The sequence below is a fragment of the Rhineura floridana genome, chromosome 15, assembly GCF_030035675.1.
Source record: "Rhineura floridana isolate rRhiFlo1 chromosome 15, rRhiFlo1.hap2, whole genome shotgun sequence".
NCBI lineage: Eukaryota > Metazoa > Chordata > Lepidosauria > Squamata > Rhineuridae > Rhineura > Rhineura floridana.
In genome coordinates, this window is record NC_084494.1 from 30,160,436 (window position 1) to 30,185,661 (window position 25,226).

General features: G+C 46.8%; 3 protein-coding genes across 10 annotated transcripts; 1 reads left to right on the forward strand and 2 right to left on the reverse strand.

Annotated features, from left to right (window-relative positions):
* Positions 1-843: 843 nt before the first annotated feature.
* On the reverse strand, positions 844-10,042 carry LOC133370607 (interferon-inducible GTPase 5-like). 3 transcript variants are annotated; one of them, XM_061597168.1, is made up of 4 exons: positions 9,906-10,042; positions 9,128-9,261; positions 4,504-5,131; positions 844-2,051 (listed from the first exon to the last, which is right to left on the reverse strand). In XM_061597168.1, the coding sequence occupies exons 3-4, from the start codon at positions 5,094-5,096 to the stop codon at positions 848-850; spliced, it is 1,797 nt and encodes a 598-aa protein (XP_061453152.1). In that variant the 5' UTR covers positions 5,097-5,131; positions 9,128-9,261; positions 9,906-10,042; the 3' UTR covers positions 844-847. The 3 variants fall into 3 exon arrangements, with proteins under 3 accessions (XP_061453152.1, XP_061453153.1, XP_061453151.1); XM_061597169.1 differs by lacking the exon at positions 9,128-9,261; XM_061597167.1 differs by lacking the exons at positions 9,128-9,261; positions 9,906-10,042 and adding an exon at positions 7,245-7,871.
* Positions 7,544-15,763, forward strand: LOC133370606 (interferon-inducible GTPase 5-like). Of its 2 annotated transcripts, none has more exons than XM_061597166.1 (3): positions 7,544-7,713; positions 9,556-10,258; positions 12,155-15,763. In XM_061597166.1, the coding sequence occupies exons 2-3, from the start codon at positions 9,564-9,566 to the stop codon at positions 13,317-13,319; spliced, it is 1,860 nt and encodes a 619-aa protein (XP_061453150.1). In that variant the 5' UTR covers positions 7,544-7,713; positions 9,556-9,563; the 3' UTR covers positions 13,320-15,763. The 2 variants fall into 2 exon arrangements, with proteins under 2 accessions (XP_061453150.1, XP_061453149.1); XM_061597165.1 differs by lacking the exon at positions 7,544-7,713 and adding an exon at positions 9,063-9,201.
* A 1,204-nt stretch (positions 15,764-16,967) lies between these two features.
* Positions 16,968-24,187, reverse strand: LOC133370619 (zinc finger protein 576-like). 5 transcript variants are annotated; one of them, XM_061597192.1, is made up of 4 exons: positions 23,768-24,187; positions 23,383-23,666; positions 22,462-22,690; positions 16,969-21,584 (listed from the first exon to the last, which is right to left on the reverse strand). In XM_061597192.1, exons 3-4 carry the CDS (start codon positions 22,682-22,684, stop codon positions 21,067-21,069), a joined length of 741 nt encoding a protein of 246 aa, XP_061453176.1. In that variant the 5' UTR covers positions 22,685-22,690; positions 23,383-23,666; positions 23,768-24,187; the 3' UTR covers positions 16,969-21,066. The 5 variants fall into 5 exon arrangements, with proteins under 5 accessions (XP_061453173.1, XP_061453176.1, XP_061453178.1 ...); XM_061597189.1 differs by lacking the exons at positions 23,383-23,666; positions 23,768-24,187 and adding an exon at positions 23,072-23,225 and having other exon boundaries at positions 16,968-21,584; XM_061597194.1 differs by lacking the exon at positions 23,383-23,666 and having other exon boundaries at positions 23,912-24,187.
* Positions 24,188-25,226: the final 1,039 nt, after the last annotated feature.

A 25,226-nucleotide genomic window follows, 5' to 3' on the forward strand; every position in this document is an offset into this window, starting at 1 on the left:
AACATTCCAAATTATGGCACACATCTGACAAAGTGGGTTCCAGTTTCCAAAATCTGAGGCAACCACTTTTGTTACTAACCCTATGGAATTTCAGCAACACAGGGGACACTAGCCTTTGGCTATCCAGAAGTTGCTGGACTATAGCTCCCATCACTCTTGGATGTGGGCCATGCTGGCTGGGGCTGACGGAAGCTACGTTCAGTAACACCTACAGATTAGCCCCTCCTGATCTAACACCATATTATTGTAACCCAGGACTGAGAACCTGTGGCCCTCCAGATGCTGTCAGACTACAACTTCCATCAGCTTCAGTCTGCATGACTGACGCCCAGGGATGATGGGAGTTGTAGTCCAGCAACATCTGGAGGGTCTCAGTTTGGCCACCACTGAGTTACAAGGAAGTATGGAGCCTTCTGGGCTCCCTATGTCCAATATGAGAAATTGTTCATATGAGCAATATGAGAATATTGCTCATATAAATATGTCCAATATGAGAAATTGCTCATATAAATCTTGCTCTCATTCCAATGGAGGGCTTCATTTGATTCTAATATACCAGGTCTGGGGAACCTTTGGCCCTCCAGATGTTGCTGAACAACAGCTCCTATCAGTCCCAGCAAACATGGCCAATCACCATAGATGATGGGAGTTGTCATTCAGCAACATCTGGAGGGCCAAAGGTTCCCCAAACTTGTAGAGACCAAAGCCAGGTGGTGAACCAAATCATGGCCTCACCAGTTCTGTAAGCAGCAACGCATGGATCAGCTGTGATGAAGCTAAACAGTGCTAAGACGATTGAGGAAGAGTCAGGAAGGGGCTTAAGGAGGGCTGTCTTATTCCAGACACATCAGACCTCACTGTCAAAGGCCTTCATGAGGACTTTTTGGGAGTCAGCAGCCAGCTCTTCTAAGCATTGGCTCAGCATGGAGTAAGTGGTGTGGAAGGAAATGCCCCCGGAAGCCAGGGATCCGTAGATCGGGATCCGATGCATGAGAAAATTCGCCACCACCAGGCCTGTTCCAGTAACCTTCCCCAGCAACCCAATCACAATATCCCTGTTAATGCTTCGCCCTAGAGTGCTGTGCACTTCAGCCCTCAGGACCTCCAGAGGTTTTCCGGAGCGCTCGGCCAGCCGGGCCAAAGACGCCACGTCAAGGCCAAAGTCCTGCCGGTAGGTGGACAGCTTCCTCAGCAAAATCGAGACGTCGCAGGTGAAGGCAAGGCCCGGCAAAGGGACAGCCGCCACCAAGCTGGAGATCAAAGCCACCTTCCAAACCTCCTGGTGAAGGAGCTGCCTCTTCTTTTCGATGATTGCCAAGGAGACGTTGGGCAGGGACAACAGGAAAGCATGGCGTTTGTGGCTCGGTAGCTCTTGCTCCAAAGTTTCCTCAAAGACTTGGAAGTCAAACTTGTTGATCTCAAAGCTGCTGAGCAAGAAGACCTTGGCATCCGCCAGCCCGGCCTTGGCGAGTTTCTCCTGGCAGTCGTTCCTGATCTCCTGCAGAACTTCTTCTTCAGTCGGTGGGTTCTTCCTCCTCCTCATGGACTCCAGGTCATTGTCCACCTTGGTGCGTACAAAATAGAACTGCTTCCCCTCTCTGACAATGGCCTGGGCCAAACGAACGTGGTTCTCCTTAAATCTCTCCGAGGCCAGGATGATGAAGAAATCATAGCGAGAAAACTCCACCGCTTCTAAGTAATGGTCAGCCTGGAAGTTGGGCGTGCCAATGCCGGGGAGATCCCACAGGGTGACACTGGGGTGGCCGGAGTAGGAATATGGCGTAGGCTGAGCTGTGGTTTCAGTCACACCTGTTTCAGCTGCGCCCTCCTCTTCATCGGTCACACCCCTCAGGGCATTGACAAATGTAGATTTTCCGGCACCTGATTCCCCTGTGATGGCAATATCAAGCTGGGCGTTCCAGAGGGTCTCCAGGCTGCACTGAATGCGCGTCACCACTTCCGAGAGGCCTCCCAGCTCATAGGCCTCCTGGATCTCAGCAATCTCCCGCTCGCTGATCACATCGTAGTCCAAGCGGGTAGGCTTTAGGATCCTGGGGGAATAAACAGGGCAAGATAAAAGGGGGGTGAGTTAGGGCCACATCTGTACCTTGCATTTAATGCAGTCATAGCTTCCCCCAAGAATCCTGGCAGCTGTAGTTTGTTAAGGTTTGATCATTCCCAGAGCAGTTTAACTGTTAATCCCTCTTCCCAAGGAACTCTGGGAATTGTAGCTCTGTGAGGGGGATAGGGGTCTTGTAACAGCTCTCTGCACCCTTAACGAACTATAATTTCCAGGATTCTCTGGGGAGAACCATGACTACATTAAATACTGTAATGGCATAACTTAATGGAATTCACAACCTTTGTGGGGCAGGGAGCACATCTGGAAATCTAAGAAACCTCCATGGCCACAAAATACCCATTTCACAGAAGCAAAACAGGTGATGCTCAGAAGTCACACATACACACAGAAAAAAAAAACTCGGGCAAAACACCCTCACAATCCCGAAAACAATTAAAACACAGATGAAAAAGGATGCAATCCCCCCCCAAAAAACAGACAACCCCCCCACAACAAAAAAGCAATTAAAAACAATAAATTGCATGGGGCAGATGCCATGAGGGGTATCTGAGGGCACCACAGTACTCAGCGGTGCCATGTTGGGGACACCGGGCATCCCTGAATAGTATTTCAATATGTCATGTTTTAAAGCAGCGGTCGCCCAACTTTTTCCCCTCCACAGACTACTTGAAAATTGCTGAAGGATCTTGGCAGACCCCGTCATCATTTTTCTGCCTGTTGTGGCGATTGCAATGCAGTGTGCTAGATGCTGGATGTTGCATTTCTATTGCTTCATTTCTTATATTATACTTTATTGTATTACCATTTGATTTCTGTCGGATAAAACACAATAAAACAAGTAATAAAGATACAGCTAGAAATCAATGTTGTTGTTGTTATGTGCCTTCAAGTCGACTATGACTTATGGCAACCCTATGAATCTGCGACCTCCAACAGTATGTGTCATGAACCACCCTGTTCAGATCTTGTAAGTTCAGGTCTGTGGCTTCCTTTATGGAATCAATCCATCTCTTCTTTGGCCTTCCTCTTTTTCGACTCCCTTCTGTTTTCCCCAGCATTATTGTCTTTTCTAGTGAATCATGTCTTCTCATGATGTGTCCAAAGTATGAAAACCTCAGTTTCATCATTTTAGCTTCTAGTGATAGGTCTGGTTTAATTTGTTCTAACACCCAATTATTTGTCTTTTTCACAGTCTGTGTTATGCACAAAGCTCTCTTCCAACAGCACATTTCAAATGAGTTGATTTTTCTCTTATCCAATTTTTTCTCTGTCCAACTTTCACATCCATTCATAGAGATCAGGAATACCATGGCCTGAATGATCCTGACTTTAGTGTTCAGTGATACATCTTTGCATTTGAGGACCTTTTCTAGTTTTCTCATAGCTGCCCTCTCCAGAAAAGGGCAATCAAAATGATCAAGGGGTTGAGGCAACTCTCCTATGAGGAAAGGGGATGTTTAGTTTAGAAAAAAGATGAGGGGGGGGAGGGACATGATAGAGGTGTATAAAATGATGCATGGGATGGAGAAAGTGGATAGAGAAAATTTTTTCTCACTCTCTGGTAAAACTAGAACTGGGAGCAGTCCAACGAAGCTGAATGTTGGAAGATTTGAGGATGGAGAAAAAGAAAGTTCTTCACACAGCACGTAGTTAAAGTGTGGAATTCGCTTCTGCAAGACCTAGTGGCGTCTACAGCGAGCTTTCAGGAAGCGTAAAATCCAGTCCCAGAATAAGCTTAGCAATCATTTGTACGTTTTCACCCTCCGGGGGGTGGGGTAGTAACCATGCAACTTTCACCCGAGGTTTGTAATGTAAACTGCCTGAGGTTTCAAATATCACGCTCACCACCACCACCACCACCTGACATGTTGCATTTGTAGCGAGCAGATGTTTTCAGGATACTGCACGCCCAGTCGCTGAAAAAGGGCTGATCTGCTTGGGTGTGCTGCAGGGGACATTACCTTGGAGACTGAGGAGCTGTTGTTGCAAGAGGAGAAGGGAGGGTGAGGGGAAAGTCATCCAAAAGTAGGAAAGAAGAGGCAAAGGAAAGAACAAAGACTGCCTCCTCCCCTTTATTTAGAAAAATTGGAATTTTGCAGGTATAAAACTGGGTGCAGAGTCCTACACATGTTGTGTCATGCCCCTCCCACTAGTTTGGACAATGACAACAAAAACAGCAGAAAGATGCAGGTCTGATGTCAGCACGGGATCTGATTAAAGAAGCATAGAATAGTAGTATTCAAAGGGGCCTATAAGGCCATCAAGTCCAACCCTCAGCTCAATGCAGGAATCCAACTTAAATCACACCTGACAGGTGGCTGTCCAGCTGCCTCTTGAATGCCTCCAGGGCTGGAAAGCCCACCACCGCCCCAGGTATGCTCTTATGGTGCTTGTTTTTTAAAGCTAGCTGTTTGACTCACCTCTCGTACATGCAGACATCCTTCAGCAACACCTCTCGCAGTTGGTGGCAGTCCAGTGCGTAGGGCTCGAAAGCAGAGATCAAGAACACAAAGGGCTCCTCAAGACTATGGGCCCCCAACGACTCAGCACAGACCCCCCTCAGGGCTTTCACGGCCTCGGCCCGGTCGTAGCCCTCGCCCATCAGCCGCTTGAGGGTGTGCAGCTCCAGGTCAGCCTTCGTGCGGGCAAAATAAACCTTCTTGCCAGCCGCTTGGGCCTCCGTAGCCAGGTGGGCATGCGTCTCGTCAAACTTTCCATCGGTCACCACAACAAACACGTCTCCCTCCTCCAGCCATCGGTCGGCTTGGCCCTCGCAATCCAGCGCCAGTTCCCACATCATTAGATTGGGATGGGATGGGTCGGGGTACACGACGGGCCCCTCAGATTTTGGCGGGGCTCCCACTGGCGCACATCCAACATCATCTTCTGTCATCCCTCGCACGGCGTTAAGAAGGGCAGACTTGCCCACCCCAGATTTGCCCACAAGGACCACAGAGACGTCCCCCTGGTCTGGGGAGCCTGGAACGGAGCTCTGAGGGGTCTTTAGAGGCATTCTGGGTGCAGAAAAACAGGGCTTCTCAGGAGATACTGTGGACACATAAGGAAAGAGGAGAGATGGAAGGAGAGAGGGAAAAAACATTACCCAGAAGGTGTTAGTACACGCAGAAAGCTTGGCCATATACATTTTTCAGTCCTGTCACACCATAGATTGCCAAAATGAGATTAGCTTGCCTGAAGCCGAGGCCATGCTGTGGGTAATGCCTCCTGCTCATTTCTTTGCCAATGATGGCAAGTACAGGCATATTATCCCATCCACTGCATGCAAAGGCACTATCGCCTCTAATAACGCCTTCCTTTAGCTGTATCACATTTTCTCTCCCAAATCAGCAAGTGTAAACAACATGTGAAAGTGGGGGTGGTGGGGGTGGAACACACATGCTCAAAAGGAAAGGAAGTGGAACCTTTAAAACAGATGTGGGGAACCTTTGGCTCTTGGGAGTTGCAATCCAGCAACATCTGGTCATCCCTGGCCATTGGCCGTGTTTGTGAAGGCTAGTGGAAGTTGTAGTTCAGCAACATCTAGAGGGCCAAACGTTCCCCCACACCAGCTTTAACATAAACTACTCACTGATTATCTAAGTGCTTGATAAGAAATTTAAATCTGCTGTCTGCTACTAGCGATGTGTTCTTAAAACGTAGGCCCCATCTGCACTATACAATGAAAGCACTGTTATACCACTTTCAACAGTCACAGCTTCTCCCAAAGAATCCTGGGAACTGTAGTCTGTTAAGGGTGCTGAGAGCTGTTAGGAGGCCCCTATTCCCCTCACAGGACTACAATTCCCAGAGTTCCCTGGGAAGAGAGATTGATTGTTAAACCACTCTGGGAACTGGGGGAACTACTCTGGGAACTGATCTCCTTGAAACCCTCCTGAGGCTCTGTCTTTCCATTACATGGCAGACTTCAAGCTCGCAGGAGCTGCTTTGTCTTTTCACAAGAACCCCAAGATCCCCCACCCAGAAACAGGTGCACAGTAGCAGCTCAGGAAACATCCTTTTCATCCTTCGCCAAGAAGGTACCCTCCAGACATTTTGGACTTCCTGTCCCATCAACCCCAGCCAGCATCACCGTAAGGCACACCCGCTCCTCTAGTCTAGTTATGACCTTGCTGATCACATAGCGATGAGTTGTGGATTTGCATTCCTGATTCTCAGGCAATGGAGAAAGGCCGTGGCTCAGTGGTAGAGCATCTGCTTTGCAGGCTGATGGTCCCAGGTTCAATCCTCGGTATCTCCAAGTAGGGCTGGGATAGACTCCCTGCCTGAAACCCTGGACAGCTGCTACCAGTCAGCGTAGACAATACTGAGCTAGATGAATGGTCTGACTCAGTACAAAGTGGCTGCCTATGCTTCATGATAAATGCAACGTGACACACAAATACACAGGCATGCACTGACATTTCGATACACAGTATAGGGATTGCTATCTCAACAGAAGGCTATACACGCACAGATATATAGACACACACACAACACACATATATATACACAAATTTATATATTTACACACACACACATATACCCATATATACACACAGTGAAAAAAGCGGATAAGAGAAAAATCAACTCATTTGAAATGTGGTGGAGGAGGAGAGCTTTGCGCATACCATGGACCATGAAAAAGACAAATAATTGGATGTTAGAACAAATCAAACCAGAATTATCATTAGAACCTAAAATGATGAAACTGAGGTTATCACACTTTGGACACATCATGAGAAGACATGATTCATTAAAAAAGACAATAATGCTGGGAAAAACAGAAGGGAGTAGAAAAAGAGGAAGGCCAAACAAGAGATGGACTGATTCCAAAGGAAGCCACAGACCTGAACTTTCAGGATCTCAACAGGATGGTTTATAATAGAGCCTATTGGAGGTGGCCGATTCATAGGGTCGCCATAAGTAGAAACAACTTGAAGGCATGTAACAACAACAAAATACATACACATTACACATAGATACACATCAATATACTGTATGTATACATACATATACACATATATATGTGTGTGTGCATGTATGTACGTGTATATATATATGTATGTATGTATGCATGTATGCATATATTTGTGTGCATATCTCGCTCTGTGTGTGTGCGCGCGTGTATTTACATATATACATACACACATATTTATCTTGCCTTTCTATCAGAAGAGGAAGATGATCAGACGGTCTTGAACGACGCCTCGTTTTAGGGCGGCTGAAAACGACGGTGGGAGCAGCCACAGATCTCGGCCCCCTTACCCGCTCCAAAACTGCGGGCCTGCTGTGTCCCGGCCTCTCTCGCTCGGCTCCCTGGCGACGTCCCCGCTTCGGCCGCTTCCTCGTCTCATCTCATCTCGTCCTTTCCCTGCCGCTATGCGATCCGGGCTGTTCCCCCCGCTTCGCCCCTTGTGCACCCGCGAGACATGAGTGAGTCCTTCCGGCAGCTGAGAGATGCAGCCAGCCGGGAGGAAGAGGAGGAGCCGCTGACACCACCCCAGTCGCGAAGGTTTCGGTTTCCCAGCATCTGTTTTGCGCGTTTGTTTCCGAGGCGAGGACAGCAGCGCAGCAGCATCCAAGCGGTCTCCGGGCGGCGAAGGGAAGAGCCAACGGCTGGCAACGGACGGGTAGGTCTTGCCCCTGGGACGCCTCCGTTCCCGAAACTGGGGCGGGGAATTGGCTGGTGGCCGGGACTCCTGGGTTCCCTTGGGAGGGGTTGCTTTTATTTTGTTTTTTTGCTTCTGTAGCAGAGACTCTCCCTCGTCCATAATACCAGAACGGGGGATGATATTCAGGGAAGACAAAAGGGCGTCTCTTTGTGCACACAGCGCCTAGTTAAAAATACACCCTCCAAAAAAAGTCCATAAGGAAAAATCCAAAACTCACACTTGAGCGATATTGTTGTGACCCGCCCTTGGACGTTAGGGTGAAGGGCGGGTAATAAATCAAAAATAAAATAAATAACTGTGTTTTTATTAGGACCAAGCAAAAAAAAAAAAGGTAACGAAATAACGAGCAAGCTTTTGAGTTCTCCAGAACTCTTATTCGTCGTGCTCGATGTTAAAGGGAAGCAGAGGAGAGAGGAAAAGGAGCCACCCCCAAAATATCGGCTGCGTGTTGTAGCCAAAAAGGCATCTAGGCTCCAGTCTCAAGATGGAGGCTGCAGATTTGATTGGATTGTTAAAGAGTCTGCTGGATGCTGCGGGTCTTGGGTACAGAGCTTGGAAAAGTTACTTTTTTGAACTACAACTCCCATCAGCCCAATCCAGTGGCCGTGCTGGCTGGGGCTGATGGGAGTTGTAGTTTTAAAAAGTAACTTTTCCAAGCTTACACCAAGGATTTTGGGACAAAGAAGCCATGGCTGACCCATATTTTTGGAAAAGGAACGACTAGCAGATCTGTCTTCTGCCTCAAGCAAAACACACACGTTTTGTAACTAGGTACAGCGCCTAGCAAATCCATTGTTGTCACTTTTATAAATTACCTTTGCACTGATCGCACCCAAGGTGGTAATAAGTGACCCTATTCTTTGGAGACTTTGGGGGATGGGGTTGTTGATCTCTTTTGGAAGTGAGGTCAGTTGCCAAAAGTCTGCTTGGGTTCCTTTCCCAGTGGGACATTGACATTTATTACAACATTTATATCCCACCTTTTCCCCAAGGAGTGTACATGGTTCTCCCCATTTTATCCTCTCAACAGCCTTGTGAAATAGGTTAGCCTGAGAGCCTGTGACTGGCCCAAGGTCATCCAGTGAGCTTCATGGCCAAGTGGAGATTTGAACCCTTATCTCCCAGGTCCTCGTCCGACATTCTAACTACAAACCTCTGTTCAGAATCCCCAGGTGCAGTTGGCTGGCTTAGCACATTTCAAATTATGTGAAGTAATACACAGCACCATCTAAAAAGCTCTCCCACCCTGGGGAAATCATTAAGTCCAGAGTCTAAAATTACTTCACTGCCCTACTGTTTGTAGCCAACATTACTGGCTTCTCCCACACACACACTTTCTTGGGTCTGTTCTCTGCCCAGCACAAGAACTTACCTCACAGATGGAGTTGGACTGTTCCAGGGCTCCTCTGCCTTAAAGCAACTGTATGAGAGGCAAAAATCAAGCAGGTGCAGTGATTTTTTTTACAGTTGTCCGTTGTGTGTCTGTGGTGCATGCCTGAGTTGGCACTGGGAAAGCAGAGAATGAGACACAGAGAGGGTTCAAGATATATTTCTGAGAGGGAGGGAGTGTGTGAGAGACAAAGAGAGAGGGAGGACTAGATGTGTGTGAGAGTGGGGGTGAGAATTCAAGACATTTGTGTGTGTGTGTGTGTGTGTGTGAGAGAGAGAGAGAGAGAGAGAGAGAGAGAGGACTCAAGATATTTCTGTGTGTGAGAGAGAAACAACTACCCAGCCATCCCAAAGAAGCCCACGCTCCCCAGACGCTGTTCAGTATTTTTTTCTCCTTCGTCTGCTTTGCAGCTTCAGCCATGGACAGTTCCCCACATCTGGATGAATCACAGCTAAGGAACCTGAAGGCCCGATATGAAGCCCAGAACAACAGCAGTGTTGCCTCCCAAATCCAGGCATTGGTGGACTGCGTGAACACCCTCAAGATCCAGGTTGGGATCCTGGGAGAGCGTGGCGCAGGGGTGAGCACCTTGGTTCAGGCTCTGCTGGACAAGCCCCGTCCGGTGACAGATCCATGGGCTTATTTCCGATGGCCCCGGCAGGCCATGAAACAGCCAGTTGCCCACGCCCACCCCACATACCCCAACCTCACCCTGTACGAACTGCCAGGCTTTGAGGTGTCTGAGGAACCGGCCGCCTACCTCAAACGCTTGGGCGACCTGAGCAAATTCAGCTGCTTTGTGCTGGTTATCGGGGGTGCAGGCTTGAGAGACGCCCACCTGCAGGTCCTTAAGGCCATCAAACGAAAGGGGAAAGGGTTCTTCCTGGTGCGCACCAAGGTGGACTTGGACCTCCATACAGCCGAGAGGCGGCGCCGGTCCAGATACAACCCAACTGAGCAACTGGGGCTGATCCGGAAGGATCTGGCAGACACGTTGTCCAAGAATGGGATGGACCCCAAGAAAGTTTTCCTGGTGTCAGGAGTGGTGAAGGAGAGATACGAGTTTGCTTACTTTGAAGACAGCCTGGAAAAGGAAGTGCTCAATTTGAAGAGGCAAGTAAGAAAGTGGGCTGGGGGGAGGGGAGAGAGAGAGAGAGGTAATGCCATGTATCAAGATGCCTGGGTTCTCTTCCCATAGTTCTGCCTGGCTGTATAGCTGTGCCCCATAAGAACACTGCCAGCGTGCCCTGAGAAATAAAAGTAAATAAGATAATGAACGGCTCCTGGGAATCCAAAGTATGCATCCACAAAGGAGGCTGCCTGTTGCATCCCTGTACGAGTTGGTGTGCTGTCCTTGCATCTGGCCTCTACTAGAGGCAGATAATTCTGGCATGTCTGCACAGTGAAAGGGATTGGGTCATTTAGTTGCTCACAGTGTAGAAATGCAAGAGGGCGTCTCTCTGAAAGAGTCACTTGCATCGCCTTGACTGGCTTTAAAAGAATATTATATAATAATAATATCCTGCTCTTCCTCCCAGAAGGATTAGACAAATGCATGAAGAATCACGCTGTCAGTGGCTACTAACCGCGATAGCTATGTTCTACCTTCTCTGTCGGAGGTAGTGTAATTCTGAATACCAGTTGTTGGAAACCGCAGGAGGGAAGAGTGCTTTTGCACTCAGGTCCTGCTTGAGGACTTCCCAAATGGTATCTGATTGGCCGCTGTGAGAGCAGGATGCTGACTTCAATGGGCCACTGGCCTGATGCAGCAGGCTCTTCTTACATTTTTTTATAATTCCCTCTAATTTCAATGTTCAGGCTGTGAGTACCGCTGGCTATGTAGCCAAAACTGCACCACCTGTGTACATGAGGGATGTATTTGCAGGATTGGGGATACCCTAAGTTTTTTCAGTAACGAAACCTGGGCAGAGAGAAATACTTGAAAATTACCAAATAAGGATGAGTGTGGTAAGTGGCCCCAGAATGCTGCTACCTGAATGTCTTTTTTGAGGGGTGGGAGGAATAAGATGGAGTGGCTAGAAGAGAAGCTCTTGACGCAACATTTTGTTGTAGGTCTCACATAAAAAAGAATGAACACAACATAAATTAGGCAACTGGAACAGATGCAATGCTAATGAAATCTAAAATCCAAAGTTATAATGAATTTTTATCAGATGACTATGCCTAGGAAGCACATAGATTAATGCACACAGCTCTTCAGGTATGCTAAGAAAATAAACTTTTTCAGTCCCATCATTCTTTTTTTCTTGAAATCTAAATCATGTCAGGAAAGCATACACCATTAACTGCTATTCCTGTAAAAAATGTCAAAGTAGAACTCTGAATTAGTCTGGATGGAACATTTAAACCACACTAAGCGCACTTTACTGAATATTTCCCCCATATTCAAATAATTCAGTTCAGCTGATTTGGTGCTTGGAAAAGCTTTTCAGACATTTATACAGCATGTAAAAATAACATAGCATACTGGTTTTGTTTTACTAAATAACAAGTTAAATAGATGTGCGACATCAGATCCCAGGAGATTTAGAGCAGTGCAAAATTTTCTGCACAGCTTTCCAGTTCAAAATATTCCAGAAAGCTACATCACTGGGCACACCCAGTTCAAAGAAACTTAATGCAGATGCCAAGACATTGGTGGATTCTGTGATACCACAACAGGGCAGACTGGAGAAACTATGTGGCAGCAATGGGCAGCCTTAGGTCCTAATTTTTGTGGCTGTTGACCAACTGCAAGCGACCAGTTCAGACCTCTGTCAAAAGTGATGTTCTCTTCCTCCAGCAGCCTGTGGGGCGGGGGGGGGGAGAGAAGAAGGGGTGTCAGAAAGAGAGATAAAAGAGCTGGCCCCACTCTCTTTGGATCTGGCTTCGACCCCACCTACCACCATGTGGTTCATGACAGTTAGCCCTGAGGAAATGCAGTCCTTTATTTTAAAAAAAATTGCCCACTGCTGAATTATGGATATTCATAACCTCAATTCTCTCTAGAACCCATGATGGAAATCTGGAAGACGTGGAAGCGGTGAGCCAGAGGACGATCAAGATGCTGTACAAGATTTGCCAGTCTGGTAGTTTGTCAGATGTCCCAGCTGTAATCCATTCAGCCTTGGAGAACCCCACACAAATCCAGCTGAACGTCGCTGTGATAGGCGAAGCTGGCTCAGGGAAGTCCGCGCTGGTCAATGCTCTGAGAGGAGTGGGCTGTGGGGAGCGGGGCGCAGCCCCCACCGGAGTGACCGAGACAACAAGGAAAGCCATGGCCTACCTGCTCCCAGTTGTCCCCAACTTGTACCTTTGGGATCTGCCGGGCGTGGGACTGACGGAGGAAGACCTGAGCCATCTGGATCTCAGCCGCTATGACTTTTTCCTGCTGCTGGCCTCTGAGCGCTATAAGCACACCCACAGCTGCCTGGCCAGAGCCATTACCTCAGCGGGGAAGCAGGTCTTCTTCGTGAGGAGCAAAATAGATGTAGATGTGGAGGCCCGGCCTGGAAGCCATCCCGTCCCAAAAGAGGTGGTGCAGGAAAAGGTGCGGAAGAGCTGTGAGGAAGCCCTGAAGAAGGACGGCGTAGACTGTCCAAAGGTCTTCCTGGTCTCCTGTCTTAAGTCTGACGCATATGATCTGCCACTCCTCCAGGAAGCCCTCAGGAATAGTGCTCCTGACTTGAAGAGGAAAGCTCTGAGGAGAGCTGTCCCAACCGTCCTGTCCCGGCTGGTAAGACGGAAGGCCAGAGTGCTGATGCGAGACGTGTGGGGGAAGGCCCTGAACAATTGCCTCTACTTTGTGGAAAATTCCCAGCCGGCTGTGGCTGGGAACCTCATATCCACCATCGCCGTCTTCTGCATACACTTTGGCCTGGACGAAGCATCCTTGCAGCGTACTGCGCAGGCTTCCAGCAAAACCTCTTGGCTGCTTCAGGCAGCAATCCAGAGCCCCTTTGCTAAACCACTGAACACGGCATATGTGCTCAGCCTCATCACCAAGCCACCCTCACTGACCAGCTGGGTGTGGAGCTACGTGCCCTACTTGGGACGGGGTGCCAAGGTGGAGCCCGAGATCTCCTTCGAGTCCACCTATGGAATGTTGCAGCGAGTCGTCGTGGAACTATCCGAGGACGCAGAGCGGGTACTGTTGATGGCCATCATGGAGTAGAAGATCTGGGTCGGAATGGACTGGGGAGGGCAGGATATTAACAGCAGTGTTCCACGCCTCCCTTCACAATGTCAGCTGTCAAAATAGAAAACCAGAGCAGAACCATCCCCAAGGACAAGATGCGCCAAGATCAAGGATCTCCAAAGACAGTGCCATGCAGTGACGTTAAGATAGTTGTTTTAAATGGGAGGATCCAACCACCTTGGTTGTATATGCTACCCTGACCCTTTGATCCCAAGACTTGCAGAGAACATGGATGTAGAAACAGAGACCTAGTTTTTGCTGAGATAGGAAGCTAGTGACTCGTTTGTATCACTTCAGGGAGTGGGACTAGGGGGTTGTCTCATGAGTCACTGTTCGATATAAAACAATGTCCTCCACATTTTAAAAAAACTAGCTGGGGAGTTGGCTATACTAGTTTCCTGTTATCCTAGTCTTCTGTGGGCATGGAGGGGTATTTTGGGGGGGGGGTCAGGTGAACAGTCAGTCATGTGTACCTCCACCTGAAGTGGTACAGACCTCCCCAACTTTACCACTTGCCATTTTAAAAGATGCAGAGCTAAAACTGGTAACATAAATCCACTTTTAACTCAACTTACTCATAGTTAAGCAGGGAGGGGGATGCTTTTGTTTGCTGCTTAGGGTGGATCAATGTCTGTTTGCAGCACTTACAGATCCATTGTGTACACACTTGTCGGCCCTGAAAGCGTTCCCCTGTGTGCGTGCAGGTTGTGGCTTTAGGACTGTAACGAATGGAAGAGAGGCAGATTGTCCAAGTGCTCCTTGAAGCACAAGTAAAAAAAAAGTAGGCAGAAATTCTGCATGTTGTAACCACAGACACGGGCAGAACTGGGTCACTGTGACCTCCCTTGCACCTTTGCTTGCATTTTGTTTTAGTCTTCAATTGCTAATTATCTGAACTTGCTGTTTTGATCAACTTATTTGCAGCGGAAGCTGGGTCTATTAGAGCAAATGGGGCACTGCCCCACTAATGTCAGTGTGCTGTCAGGCAGCTCCCGCCTGCTTGCTTTCTTAGTTACAACCAGACCACAGGGTGGCCCTGGTAGTAGGCTTCCTCCTCCTTAGTCTCAGTGAACTCAGCAGGGAGGAAGATGAGGGCAAAATCAGAATTAGTTCGCTCTGCCTGTCATTGGCTCTGATTCTGCCGGCTGTTGGTCTCCCTGCCTTCTACCCCACCAGTCCCAATGAGCACCAGCTGCCACTGCTCACATGTGAATTCGAGAGCCCTCATAAGACCAACTTTTGACTGCTCACTCTGGCTGAGAGTAACTAAAAAAAACTTCAAAAGTAAGTCACCTTAGGAGAACTTCTTGATCTGAAAGGCAACCCCTAGTTTTACAAATAAAGTGTCTTTGTAAAAAAAATCACAACCCAACTCTTGGGCCTTGCTTGACTTTGAATGGTGAGCAGGCAGAGATCCGTCATCCACCAATTTGGAAGGTCACCTTCTTTTTGAAAACAGTTTGCCAGGCAATGTGGAGGGACTAAAGTCCAACCCGTTTGTTTGCGCAAAACTAGATGTGTTATCGTTCTTTTTGGATCCTGGCCTCTGCATACAGAAAGATTGATGCATTCTCTTCTTTTGTATCACTGAACACTAAAGTCAGGATCATTCAGACCACGGTATTCCCAATCTGTATGGATGTGAAAGTTGGACAGTGAAAAAAGCAGATAAGAGAAAAATCAACTAATTTGAAATGAGGTGTTGGAGGAGAGCTTTGTGGATACCATGGACTGCAAAAAAGACCAATAATTGGGTGTCAGAACAAATTAAACCAGACCTATCACTAGAAGCTAAAATGATGAAACTGAGGTTATCATACTTTGGACACGAGAAGACATGATTCATTAGAAAAGACAATGATGCTGGGAAAAACAGAAGGGACTGATTCCATAAAGGAAGCCACAGACCTGAACTTACAAGATCTGAACAGGGTGGTTCACGACAGATGTTGTTGGAGGTTGCTGATTCATAGGGTCGCCATAAGTTGTGATCGACTTGAAGGCACATAACAACTTCTTTTGCAGAAGTTCTGTTTAAAGGAACAAGAGTGCCACTCAGCCTGCATTGGGAATAGGGCCTCTGAGGCTTCATGATGTTCTGTCTATCTTTTTGTTTTTTAAGAGCAAACATGTATCTTGAAGTTGTTGACAAGCACAGGAGAGAATGAGTCATCAGCTGTTTGTCATCGCTGGCTTGTTCAGTTAGTTGTAAGTAGCGCTACAAACACCTGGTGCCATATTGCTTGCTCAGTAATAGGCTGCTGCTGCTGCTGGGGTGCAGCCAAAACAGCTGTTCATTCACAAATCTCTTACCCAGCACTTAACACAGCTGCATTCACAGCTCCCTGATCAAGGCAAGAACTGTTGTTTATGTGGCATCGCTTGCAGTTTCGTATCTGGAAAATAAAGTTGTAAAATAGTCGGAAATACTGTTATATGGGAGAAATCCCTTGGGTGGGAGGGGATTGCCATTCTTACTTATTGACTTGACTCGCCCTCTCTCCTTCCTATGGCAATAAGTGATCAGAAATAACGGCAGGGTTATTGCTGATGGGTGAAGCCTAACCCTATAGAGAAGTCATAGAAATATACCATCTGTTATTAGGCCAACCATAATGTCATCTACTGAGCAACCTTTTGGGTTCTTCAGGACTTTTTATCAGGCTGGGTGTTAAGCAAAGAAAGGGGGGAAGAATGGTCATGTGCTGACATGGTGTTGAAGCCATCGTGCCCGCATTAGCATCAGTCTTATGATGTAGCATAGGAAGAAACAGTAGGTAGAATGGAATTATAGTGTTAGTAGGAATGGGTGCACATAAGTGTAGAGGGGTGGCTGAAATACCCTGGAATTCCTTACTGGTGCTGGTATTTATAAAGAACAAATTTAAAATCGTTAAAAATTTTGTAAACCGCTTAGAGGGCTTTTTTTTTTTTTTACAACCAAGCGGTATATAATTCTGTTAAATAAATAAAACTATTTGGTTGGCAGTGAGTTCAGAATAAACTAAAGTACTTCGCACAAGATGGAATTAACATACAGAGCACAATACAAGATGTAAGGTTAGCAGCTAGTTTTAATGACTTTTTTTAAAGGATCAAATTCATGGAGGATGGGCCTAGTAGCAGCTATTAGTCCTGACAACCAAATGGAATGTCCACGTTGGTATGCTGGTGGGAATGCCAATGAGAAATAAGCATCAGCCTGATGCTTGTGAGAAACCGGAGGCATCTTCTCTGGATGTTATTGGAAATAGTATGCTGGATTCTTTATCTCAGGAAGTGGAGATCCGGTGGTCCACCAGATGTGGAACTCCAGCTACCATTAGCCCCAGCCAGCATGGCCACTGGTCCATGATTATGGGACCTGTAGTCTAGTTTCCCCATCCCTGCTTTGTCTGCCCAATCCATGCAATATTTACATTTTTGTGTGTCTCAGGATAGCAAATGTTTAGATGACTTTCAGAACAAATCCATTATTGTCCCAGCAACATGCTTGCCCTCTTCACTTAAGACCAGTAGCTCTATTTATATATCCCAAAAGTCACTACTAAATAAATGTTTTGAATGCACCTGTAAGGCTTTGGGGAAACTTACCTATAGTTACCATGCCACCCTCCCAAAACATGCTGGTCTTATTTTCCTCCTACTTCGTACAAAACCAAACGTCATTTCTTGTTGGTGAACATCAATCTTTTATTTTTGTTTCATTTGAGTACTTGTGATCTTATGTTCATAAGCTTTGGGTGCCATCAAGGAAACATTTAACAAGCCAACAGATGCTGTGTATGTGTAGATCGGGTGTGTGTGTGTGTGAAATTTGTAAAAAGGAAGCCACATACTTTGAGTAGCTCCTGTATTATGGGCATAGCGCAATTCCTTGCTTTCAAGACTCATTTTGTTGCTAAGTGTTTTCCTCTACCTAAAACATCCTTTGTGGTTGAGTGCATTGTATGGAAAGTGGCTGAGAGATGTCAGGCACTTGTTGGCTAGCTCCTGTGTTATCAATGAGTAAAGAGCAACAACTCATCGTGCCATGTGTGCACACAAGTAATTCTTAATATTTTTCAGTTTTATTTTATCCTGAAACAGCTTTCTGCTATGCTCTAGCACAGGAGTGCTTGTGTAGCCCTTATAGCACAAAATAATGGCAATGAGCTGCAAATGGCAACACAGCTCTCTCTACACCCCTCCACACATGTACTCATACACATTTCACTTGAATAGGAAGATCCATCTTTAACCACTGCTACTGGAGTTACGTTAGTGAAAAATGGGGGGAAATATCCTTTCCTGAAGATAAAAACAGGGTCATCTTAACAGAACATCAAAGAGGTCAGGAATTGACTTCTGGTGTGTATCTGGGCTAGCAAAAGCCAGTCAACATGATCCATCAAGGTTTAAGTTTTGGGGGGGGGGATGATAGCTTGGTTGTAGATCATGTTTTACATACAGAACTTCTCAGTCTATCCACAGTTTAAAAGGATCTGAGATTTGGGAACATTCTCTTAATGTCAGCTGGTGGTAAAGAGTACTGGGTCGAACAAACCAATGGTCTGACTCAGTAAGGGAGATTCATTTGGTAGTGTTAGGAGACTTGGATATGGAAGACTCAGTTTAAAATTCCTATTTAGGAATGCTACCCACTAGATAGCGTAGGGATATGTTTCTAATGCTTCAGACTGGCCAAGAGAGAAAGTAATCTGTTTCATGCTTGGGCAGCAAACTTTAAGAACTAGACTTCACCACCATTTCCTTCTACACGCTATGGTTTCAGACTTCTACGCCAGAGAATGTAGTATGGTAAGGGTGCTGAGTGATCCCCTTGGGAAACCTCAATTTCCAGAGGACTTATACCAATACACCCAAAGTGATGCAACATGCATTTGAGGAAGGGCCATAGCTCAGTGGTACATCATCTGCTCTGTGTGCAGGAGATCCCAGGTTCAATCCCTGTCATCTCCAGGTAGAGTTGAGAGAGATTCCCTGCCAGGAACCTTTGAGAGCTGCCGCCAGTCAGTGTAGACAATACTGAGCTAGGTGGAGCAACGGTCCAATTCAGTACAAGGCAGCTTCCTATGCATTTCCTCACAGTGTAAAAGGAAACTTGTGCACCGTGAGTATACAAGACCAAAGTGTCAGAAGATGCAAGAGATATAACATAGATCCGGGTGATTCACATCAGTCCATATGCCAAAATGCATGTGATGGTCCCACTGCCCTTCTACAACACGCTGAAATTGCTGGACTCAACATGCGTAAGCCACGAGAGTGCTCGACTCAGAAGTTGCCTCCTTAATCCACATCCTCTACTCCAGGGGCTCAATCTCCAAAGGAATCTTATTGGGAATCTCCCCAGGCCACCCCCCCAACATCCTTCAGCATCCCTGCTCCATACCCTCAAATGCATTTGGCCAGCTGGAATATGTGCTTCAACTGTGATGTTTGCTTGCTTGCATGAAGAGAAGAGATGGGTGTCCAAGCGCAGGGGGTAAGAAACCCAGCTTTTGCACGGCTGGAATGTAGCCTGCAGCACAAAGGTAAGAGTCCCACCCGTTGCTCTGCCTACTTTTTACCTCTGGCCCCACCCACCACTGATAGGTGGCCCCCAGGTTTCTCATGAAGGAATGGGGCTCTTGGGTTGCAAAAGGTTCACCACACCTGTTCTTGTCCTTTCGCTCTCATTTACAAACCTCTGCATTCATGAGGACTAGAAGCCTGGCTTCTTAAAAATTAAATAACTCAGGAGTCCATATATAGTACATCCCTCCATTAAAACGTGATTTGTTCAGAGGGTGCAGGTGCTCCTGGAGAACGAAAGAATCGGGTTAACCTGACTTAACCAACTGATATCCAGACAGGTTGCCAATGTGAGGCCCACAGTTTTCCTTGGCATCCGCAGGGTCCCCTGCCCCTGCTGAAATTAGGCTTGAAAGAAGTTTTCTATAGTAGGCAACAGACTAGGTTGCAGCGTGTGCTTAGTTGCGCGGGGTGCCCAGACAGTGTCTCCAGTTTGCAAATGTGCCCAAGGGCCCAATATGGTTAGCATTCCCTGGGATAAACAAGTGATTTGCTTCTAAGCAGATTCTGTCCTTGCCATTTTCTGGGGCATGAAAAGGTATTTCATGTTTTTCCAACCATGTATCGCCAGTTGAAATGGGGTGGACCACATGTAAGAGAAAGGCCTAAAAAGGAGCAGGGGAGATATCTCGGAGACAGAGATGTAAAAAAAATTAAGAGTCTCCTTAGGCAAAAATGCAGCACTAAAAAAAGCCCTATTTCAGACTGATCTGAATTATAATTCCAATTTCCCCATGACCAAGGAAGAAAAATGAGTACCTCCCCATAAATGGGTGTGTCTACATCAAGGGTAGGCACCTAGGGGACTTCAGCCTACTATGTTATGCAGAAGGTAGGGGGGAGTCCAGAGGAAGAGAAGGGGGGGGAAACGGGACAGCCAAAATTGATGAGTGTTGGGATAGGGGGAAGACTCTGCAAGCAATCAGTACAGATCTCTCAGAAACACGATCTGTCCCTCCCCCAGCAGCCTGATAGGTGGGGGAGGGGGTGGCCCTGCCCACTTTTGGTCCTGGCCCCCAAGGGAATGCAACAGTCAATGGAAAAAAGATTCCCCACTCCTGGTCTAGAGAGACATTCAAGAGATGCCTCCTACTATAAATTCCCTTCCACAGCTATGTGGACAATCAGCCAGACCTTTACTTCAGAACAGGATCCAATCAGTGTCAGGGATACTCGCAACTGAAGAAGTTAGCTTAAAACCACAGACCAAAGCTGTGTATATACTTCGGACCTTTTTAAAAAAACTAGTTGGAACTCTGCAGCAGTATCCTGAACTTTAAGATACCCGGGATTTTGCAGCTGGATATTATATTCAGACCATGCAAATGTCCCCATCTCTTACAGAATTTGTTCATTTTAAGGTGGACAGGACAAAGAGCTAAGCAGAGCACTTGGCACCTGCCCAGCGTCACCACCCTCTGGCTGCCACCCTATCACTAAGAAGCACGTTGCCTATAACATAGTTTCAAGCCTCTGTATATAGCAATGAAGCTAAATAGATTTGCTTTGAAAACAAAAGCAGAGTATCTCTTCAGTTAACTGCTTGTCTCCCTATAAAATGATGTGTGTGCGCAGTTCACTCAAGACACAAAGATAATACCACCTTATTTAGCTTCCTCTATGCACCTTCAGGCGGATAACTCTTCCCCACCTTCTGCATGAGGCAAATGTGTTCCCTGCAGATACCCCAACCGTTTTTTTGTAGGGTGTGTGTGTGCAAAAAATGTGACCTTCATGGCAGCTGAGCATCCAAAAAAGGCAAAAAGAGAAATAAGTGGTGGGAGCTTCCCAGCCCTTTGAACGGCAGCAACACTGACGAGAAACGAGATGGAAGTCAGCATTCCCTAGAAGAGAATATTCCCACCCTCAGTTCTTCAGTTATCCTCACTCTTGGGAGGAATTGCTTCCTATCAGGAAAATGCTTCTTTACGTGTTTCTCTGAACCAGCCATTCCTCCTGACTGGAACAAAGCCAGAAGCAGCACGTCCTGAAAACAAGGGTTTCTCCACCTCCATTTCCCAACCTAAAACAACCCTTCAGTCCTGTTCCTTGTCTCATTCTGGCTTTGCATCTCACAAATCAATGCCTGCCATCTTTCTGCCTCCACCTGGACCCAGGGAGTCAAGGCACATAGCTACAGCTTTTACTAGAGCTCCCCACGGGCATGGCGGATGTAGTGTTCATGCAGCCCAGCCTCCTGGTTAAAGCTCTCCCCACACTCCATGCAGGAATAGGGGCGGGAGGGCAGCAACTCCTGGGTCTGCTGGTGGAAAGCTTGGTGCCGACGCAGGTTTGAAAGCTGTCGGAAGCTTTTGCCACAGTCTGGGCACTGGTGAGGCAAGCTGTGGCCAGCAGCATGGCCCAGGCGGTGGCGCTGGTAGTTGGCCAACTGACCGAAACGGCGACCACAGTCGGGACAGTCAAAGGTAGGGCGCAAGCAGTCAGTGCAGTCAGAGGGCGGGGCTGGCGCATGGCCCCGCTGGTGGCAGATAAGTGCACGAGAACTCTCAAACGCCTTGTTGCAAATGAAGCAGACAAAAAGGGCATCGCGCAGATTGGCCTGAACAAAGTCCTCTGGGTGCTCCCGCTTCATGTGCCGTTCCTTGAACTTCTCATCCGGGAAGGTAATGAGGCAGTGAAAACACTGATTGGCACCCAGGCTGTCTGAAGATGGAGAGAGAGACAAAGAAAATCACGCAGGGCCTGACAGAACCTACAATTTACTTTACAGAATCTCCCTGCAGAGAAAGGATGGACAGAGCACCGTGAAAAAGTTTGCTTTTCTGGCAATCAATTTTCCACCTAAACACTCTTCAACCTCACAACCTTCAGACTGCACAAGCTTTTCAAGATTAAGTCAGTATTGTAGAGAAGTGGTTGCACAGCTACACCCACCTTCATCAGCCACCACTGCTGTTGAAGAGTGCTATCTCCTAGCAAAAGTGGGAAGGGGATGAGAGCAAACAGCAGGCATATTAACACACTGCTGTGTTTCCCCATCCAACACCCCCAGCACAGCACTTTGGTTCTTCCGAGGCAGAGGGACACTTCCTCACCAAAGGGAAGGGTAAAGGAAGAATGAAGAGTTTATTAGGAGAAGAGCACTGCATACAAAGGTGAGAGTGACATAGGCAGCGGACAGATATTGCTCACCTAGAGGCAATTGTTACTCACCTTGAAGTGAGCATCAAATTAGGCAGCTGGTTTAAGATTTTCCTTTATAGCCATGGAAGCTTTTCCCCTTGTTTAAAAATGAAAACTAGGACATTGCAGGACCTGGGCAATACATTGGGTTGCATGCATGGAGCTAGAACTAGCTGTCTGCACTGCAAATTGTGCCATGAAGAAAACCTAAGTCTCATGAAGCCATGCAGTCATCTTTGTTCATATTTCAGAAAGCTGGCAGGGAAACATATAAAAAAGAAGAAGGCTATGACTTCTAATGCTACTTTTTAATAGTAACTTATTACTAGCATGGTGCTAGAAACTCTTTATGACCCACTAGGAAGTCTAAAATCAAGAAACAAACCATAGTACTCACATATTGCACTATTGCTAGGGGATTCTTTGCCTTTGCCATGTGTACTTGGGCAGACAGGTGGCACTGCTGTGGGGCTCTCCTCCTCCTCCACACAGATAGGTTCTGACTTACAGATTGGTAGATGCTCCTGGGGTGCTGACACATCAAGCCCATTGAAGTCTGACACCTTTGTAAGAAGTTGCTCAGTCAATAGTGGCTTACTAACTGTAGAAGGTTCAGCCATTGCTTCCTACAAGAATAAAACCAAGTAGTCAACAAAAAACCCAATCCCACCCACACCCTTCCCCATATACAACTCAGGTTAGGTCCATGTGCAATGTACTACTTTTAAATGGAACTATCCATCATTGCCTCTGCTTCCAGAAAACATAACAGCCATTACTGAGGCAGCTTTTTAACCGCCCATTCAACTGTTTCAGGTCAACCAAGCAAAAAAGCTTCTGTACTTTCGAAGACAGATAGGTGGTGGGTTGTTATGTTTTAAGACCATCAACACGCCACAAATGACTAACGAATATGTATACATGCATTCAAGAATTCCACTAATTGTTTTGTAGACTAGTTTACAAGCTTTTGGCAATGAAGTACTTTTCAATATATATCAGTCCACCTCAAGTTTGGTTTCCTCAAAAAGAACTGTCTTCCCCACTAATCCTCTCCTAAAGGAAGCCTCCTCCCTATGCATCCATGGTTGGAGACAGCATGCTTCTGAACACCAGTTTCTGGAAACTGCAGGAGAGGAGGGAGTACCCTTGTGCTCAGGTCCTGCTTTTAGGCTTCCCACAAGCATCTGATTGGCAAATGTAAGAACAGGATGCTGGACTAGACGGGCCACTGGCCTGGTCCATCCAATAGGCTCTTCCCAGCCCAACCCTGCATTTCTTGCTCTGTGAGGTCTCCAAACCCTCGCCCCATCCTCACCTCTTCCACCGCTTTTCACTCTAGACCAGAGCGGGGAACCCATAGCCCTCCAGATGTGGCAGGACTACAACTCCCACAATCCCTGACCATTGGCCAAGCTGGCTGAGACTACCGAGTCCAACAATATCTGGAGGGCCACAGGTTTCAAGCCCTCCTCTAGAGTAACTGACGATGCTCCTCTACGGAGCAGCCTCCCGTCTCCGGTGAAATCTTCCACGTTCACTTCTTGATTCCTCAAGAGCCCGATTCCTCCTTAGACACCTCTGTCATCTCCGCTTCCGGCTCTTAAACCACAAAAGACTCTCTTAAAAGCCAGCAAAGCTCCCTCATCAACATTTAGAGACTCCCCCTTTCTTCAAAACAAATTTGCAGTGCAGACCCTCACCTTTTTCTACGTTCCCCTTTCCCACTCTGCTTTTTTTCCTGTTTCTGGGGGCCTTCCTCCTCAAACAAGGGCCCATTCTCAGTTTCCTCTAGGAAGCTGCCTAACCATCCGCCTGAATAAAATCCATAAGCAGACTTCTCTCACGTCTCCACGGCCGCCGTCCTCTATTTGTGGCGCCGAGTCAAGAAAAAGATCAGGACAAGGAAGTCTTTGCAGTTTCGCGCTGTAGGCCCAGACCCGCAAAACTCTGTGTTTATTTACAGGCACGATTCACGACAACCCTAGTGGATTAACGGCGCCTGCATTCCAATAAGACGTTAGCTTAAGGGCTCTTCTAAATATAGAGTTCTATGCTGCGCGCCAATACTGGCCACAACGGTTCCTCCAAGTCTATGGTGGACAGTTTATAAAAGGCGCATGCTCTTTCCTGCTTCTGATCTCAGAAGCGAATGGAAGGGCTAAACAGCGGGCGCATGCGCTGTCTCGGTCTTTTAAATCGATTCGATTCGACTTTTGTTGTTTTTTCCCGTGCAAAGACTCTTACGCTTTCAGTCGCTGCATGACGGAAATAAATTCAACAAGTGAAGCTTGGACAGAGCTGTGGATATGAGGAATCCTCACCAGTTGCCCATTAGAGTGTTTCGGAGCACTGATTCTGTAGTTTTATTATATTTATATAGAACCGTAATATATCATAATTGTATTACTGATGTTTGTTGGTATTGAATTATGTTAATTGTGGCTTGATCTGTATTTTGTAGTGATGCGACCAATTTGTAATTATGCGTCCTGTCCTGTTTGTATGTAAACTACTTCGAGGTCACTTGCGTTAAAAAGTGGTATATAAGTTCAAAAATAACAGTAATAATAATAACGTATGAATCACTTCCCACAAAATTATGGGTGCCTTCTGTTAAAATTTCCAGAGGGGCAGCCATGTTGGTCTGTTGAACTAAAATCAACAGAGTGTTATGGCACCAAGACCAACAAATTGTATTATGGCATAATCTTTCAGGGGCTTGAGTCCACTTCAGAACATAAGATGAGCCCTGGTGCTGGATCAGGCCAGTGGGCCATCTAGTACAGTGACAAACCAGATACCTGTGGAAAGCCCACAAGCAGGACGCTCTCTCCACTTGTACTCCACAGCAACATGTCCAAACGGCAAGTGCTGCACGACTCTGTTGATTTTATTATGGGTGGAACTTTACTAGACCATATTTTTATGAAGGCAAAATCATGTGAAGAACCAACTTCAATCAGTTTTGGTTGAGAATTTTTAAAAGTATTGCTTTTTAATTTTTTTAAAAAGGGAGAGACAGCAAAAAGCAACAGGCAGTAATTTTTTTGAAGCAAAACTGTAGGCAGCATTTGTCATGCGCACTCTGAAAACTGAGATTGGTGTCTAGAACAAGGGGCTTTAATGAAAGGCACTCATGAAATTCCAGGTAGTCTTTCA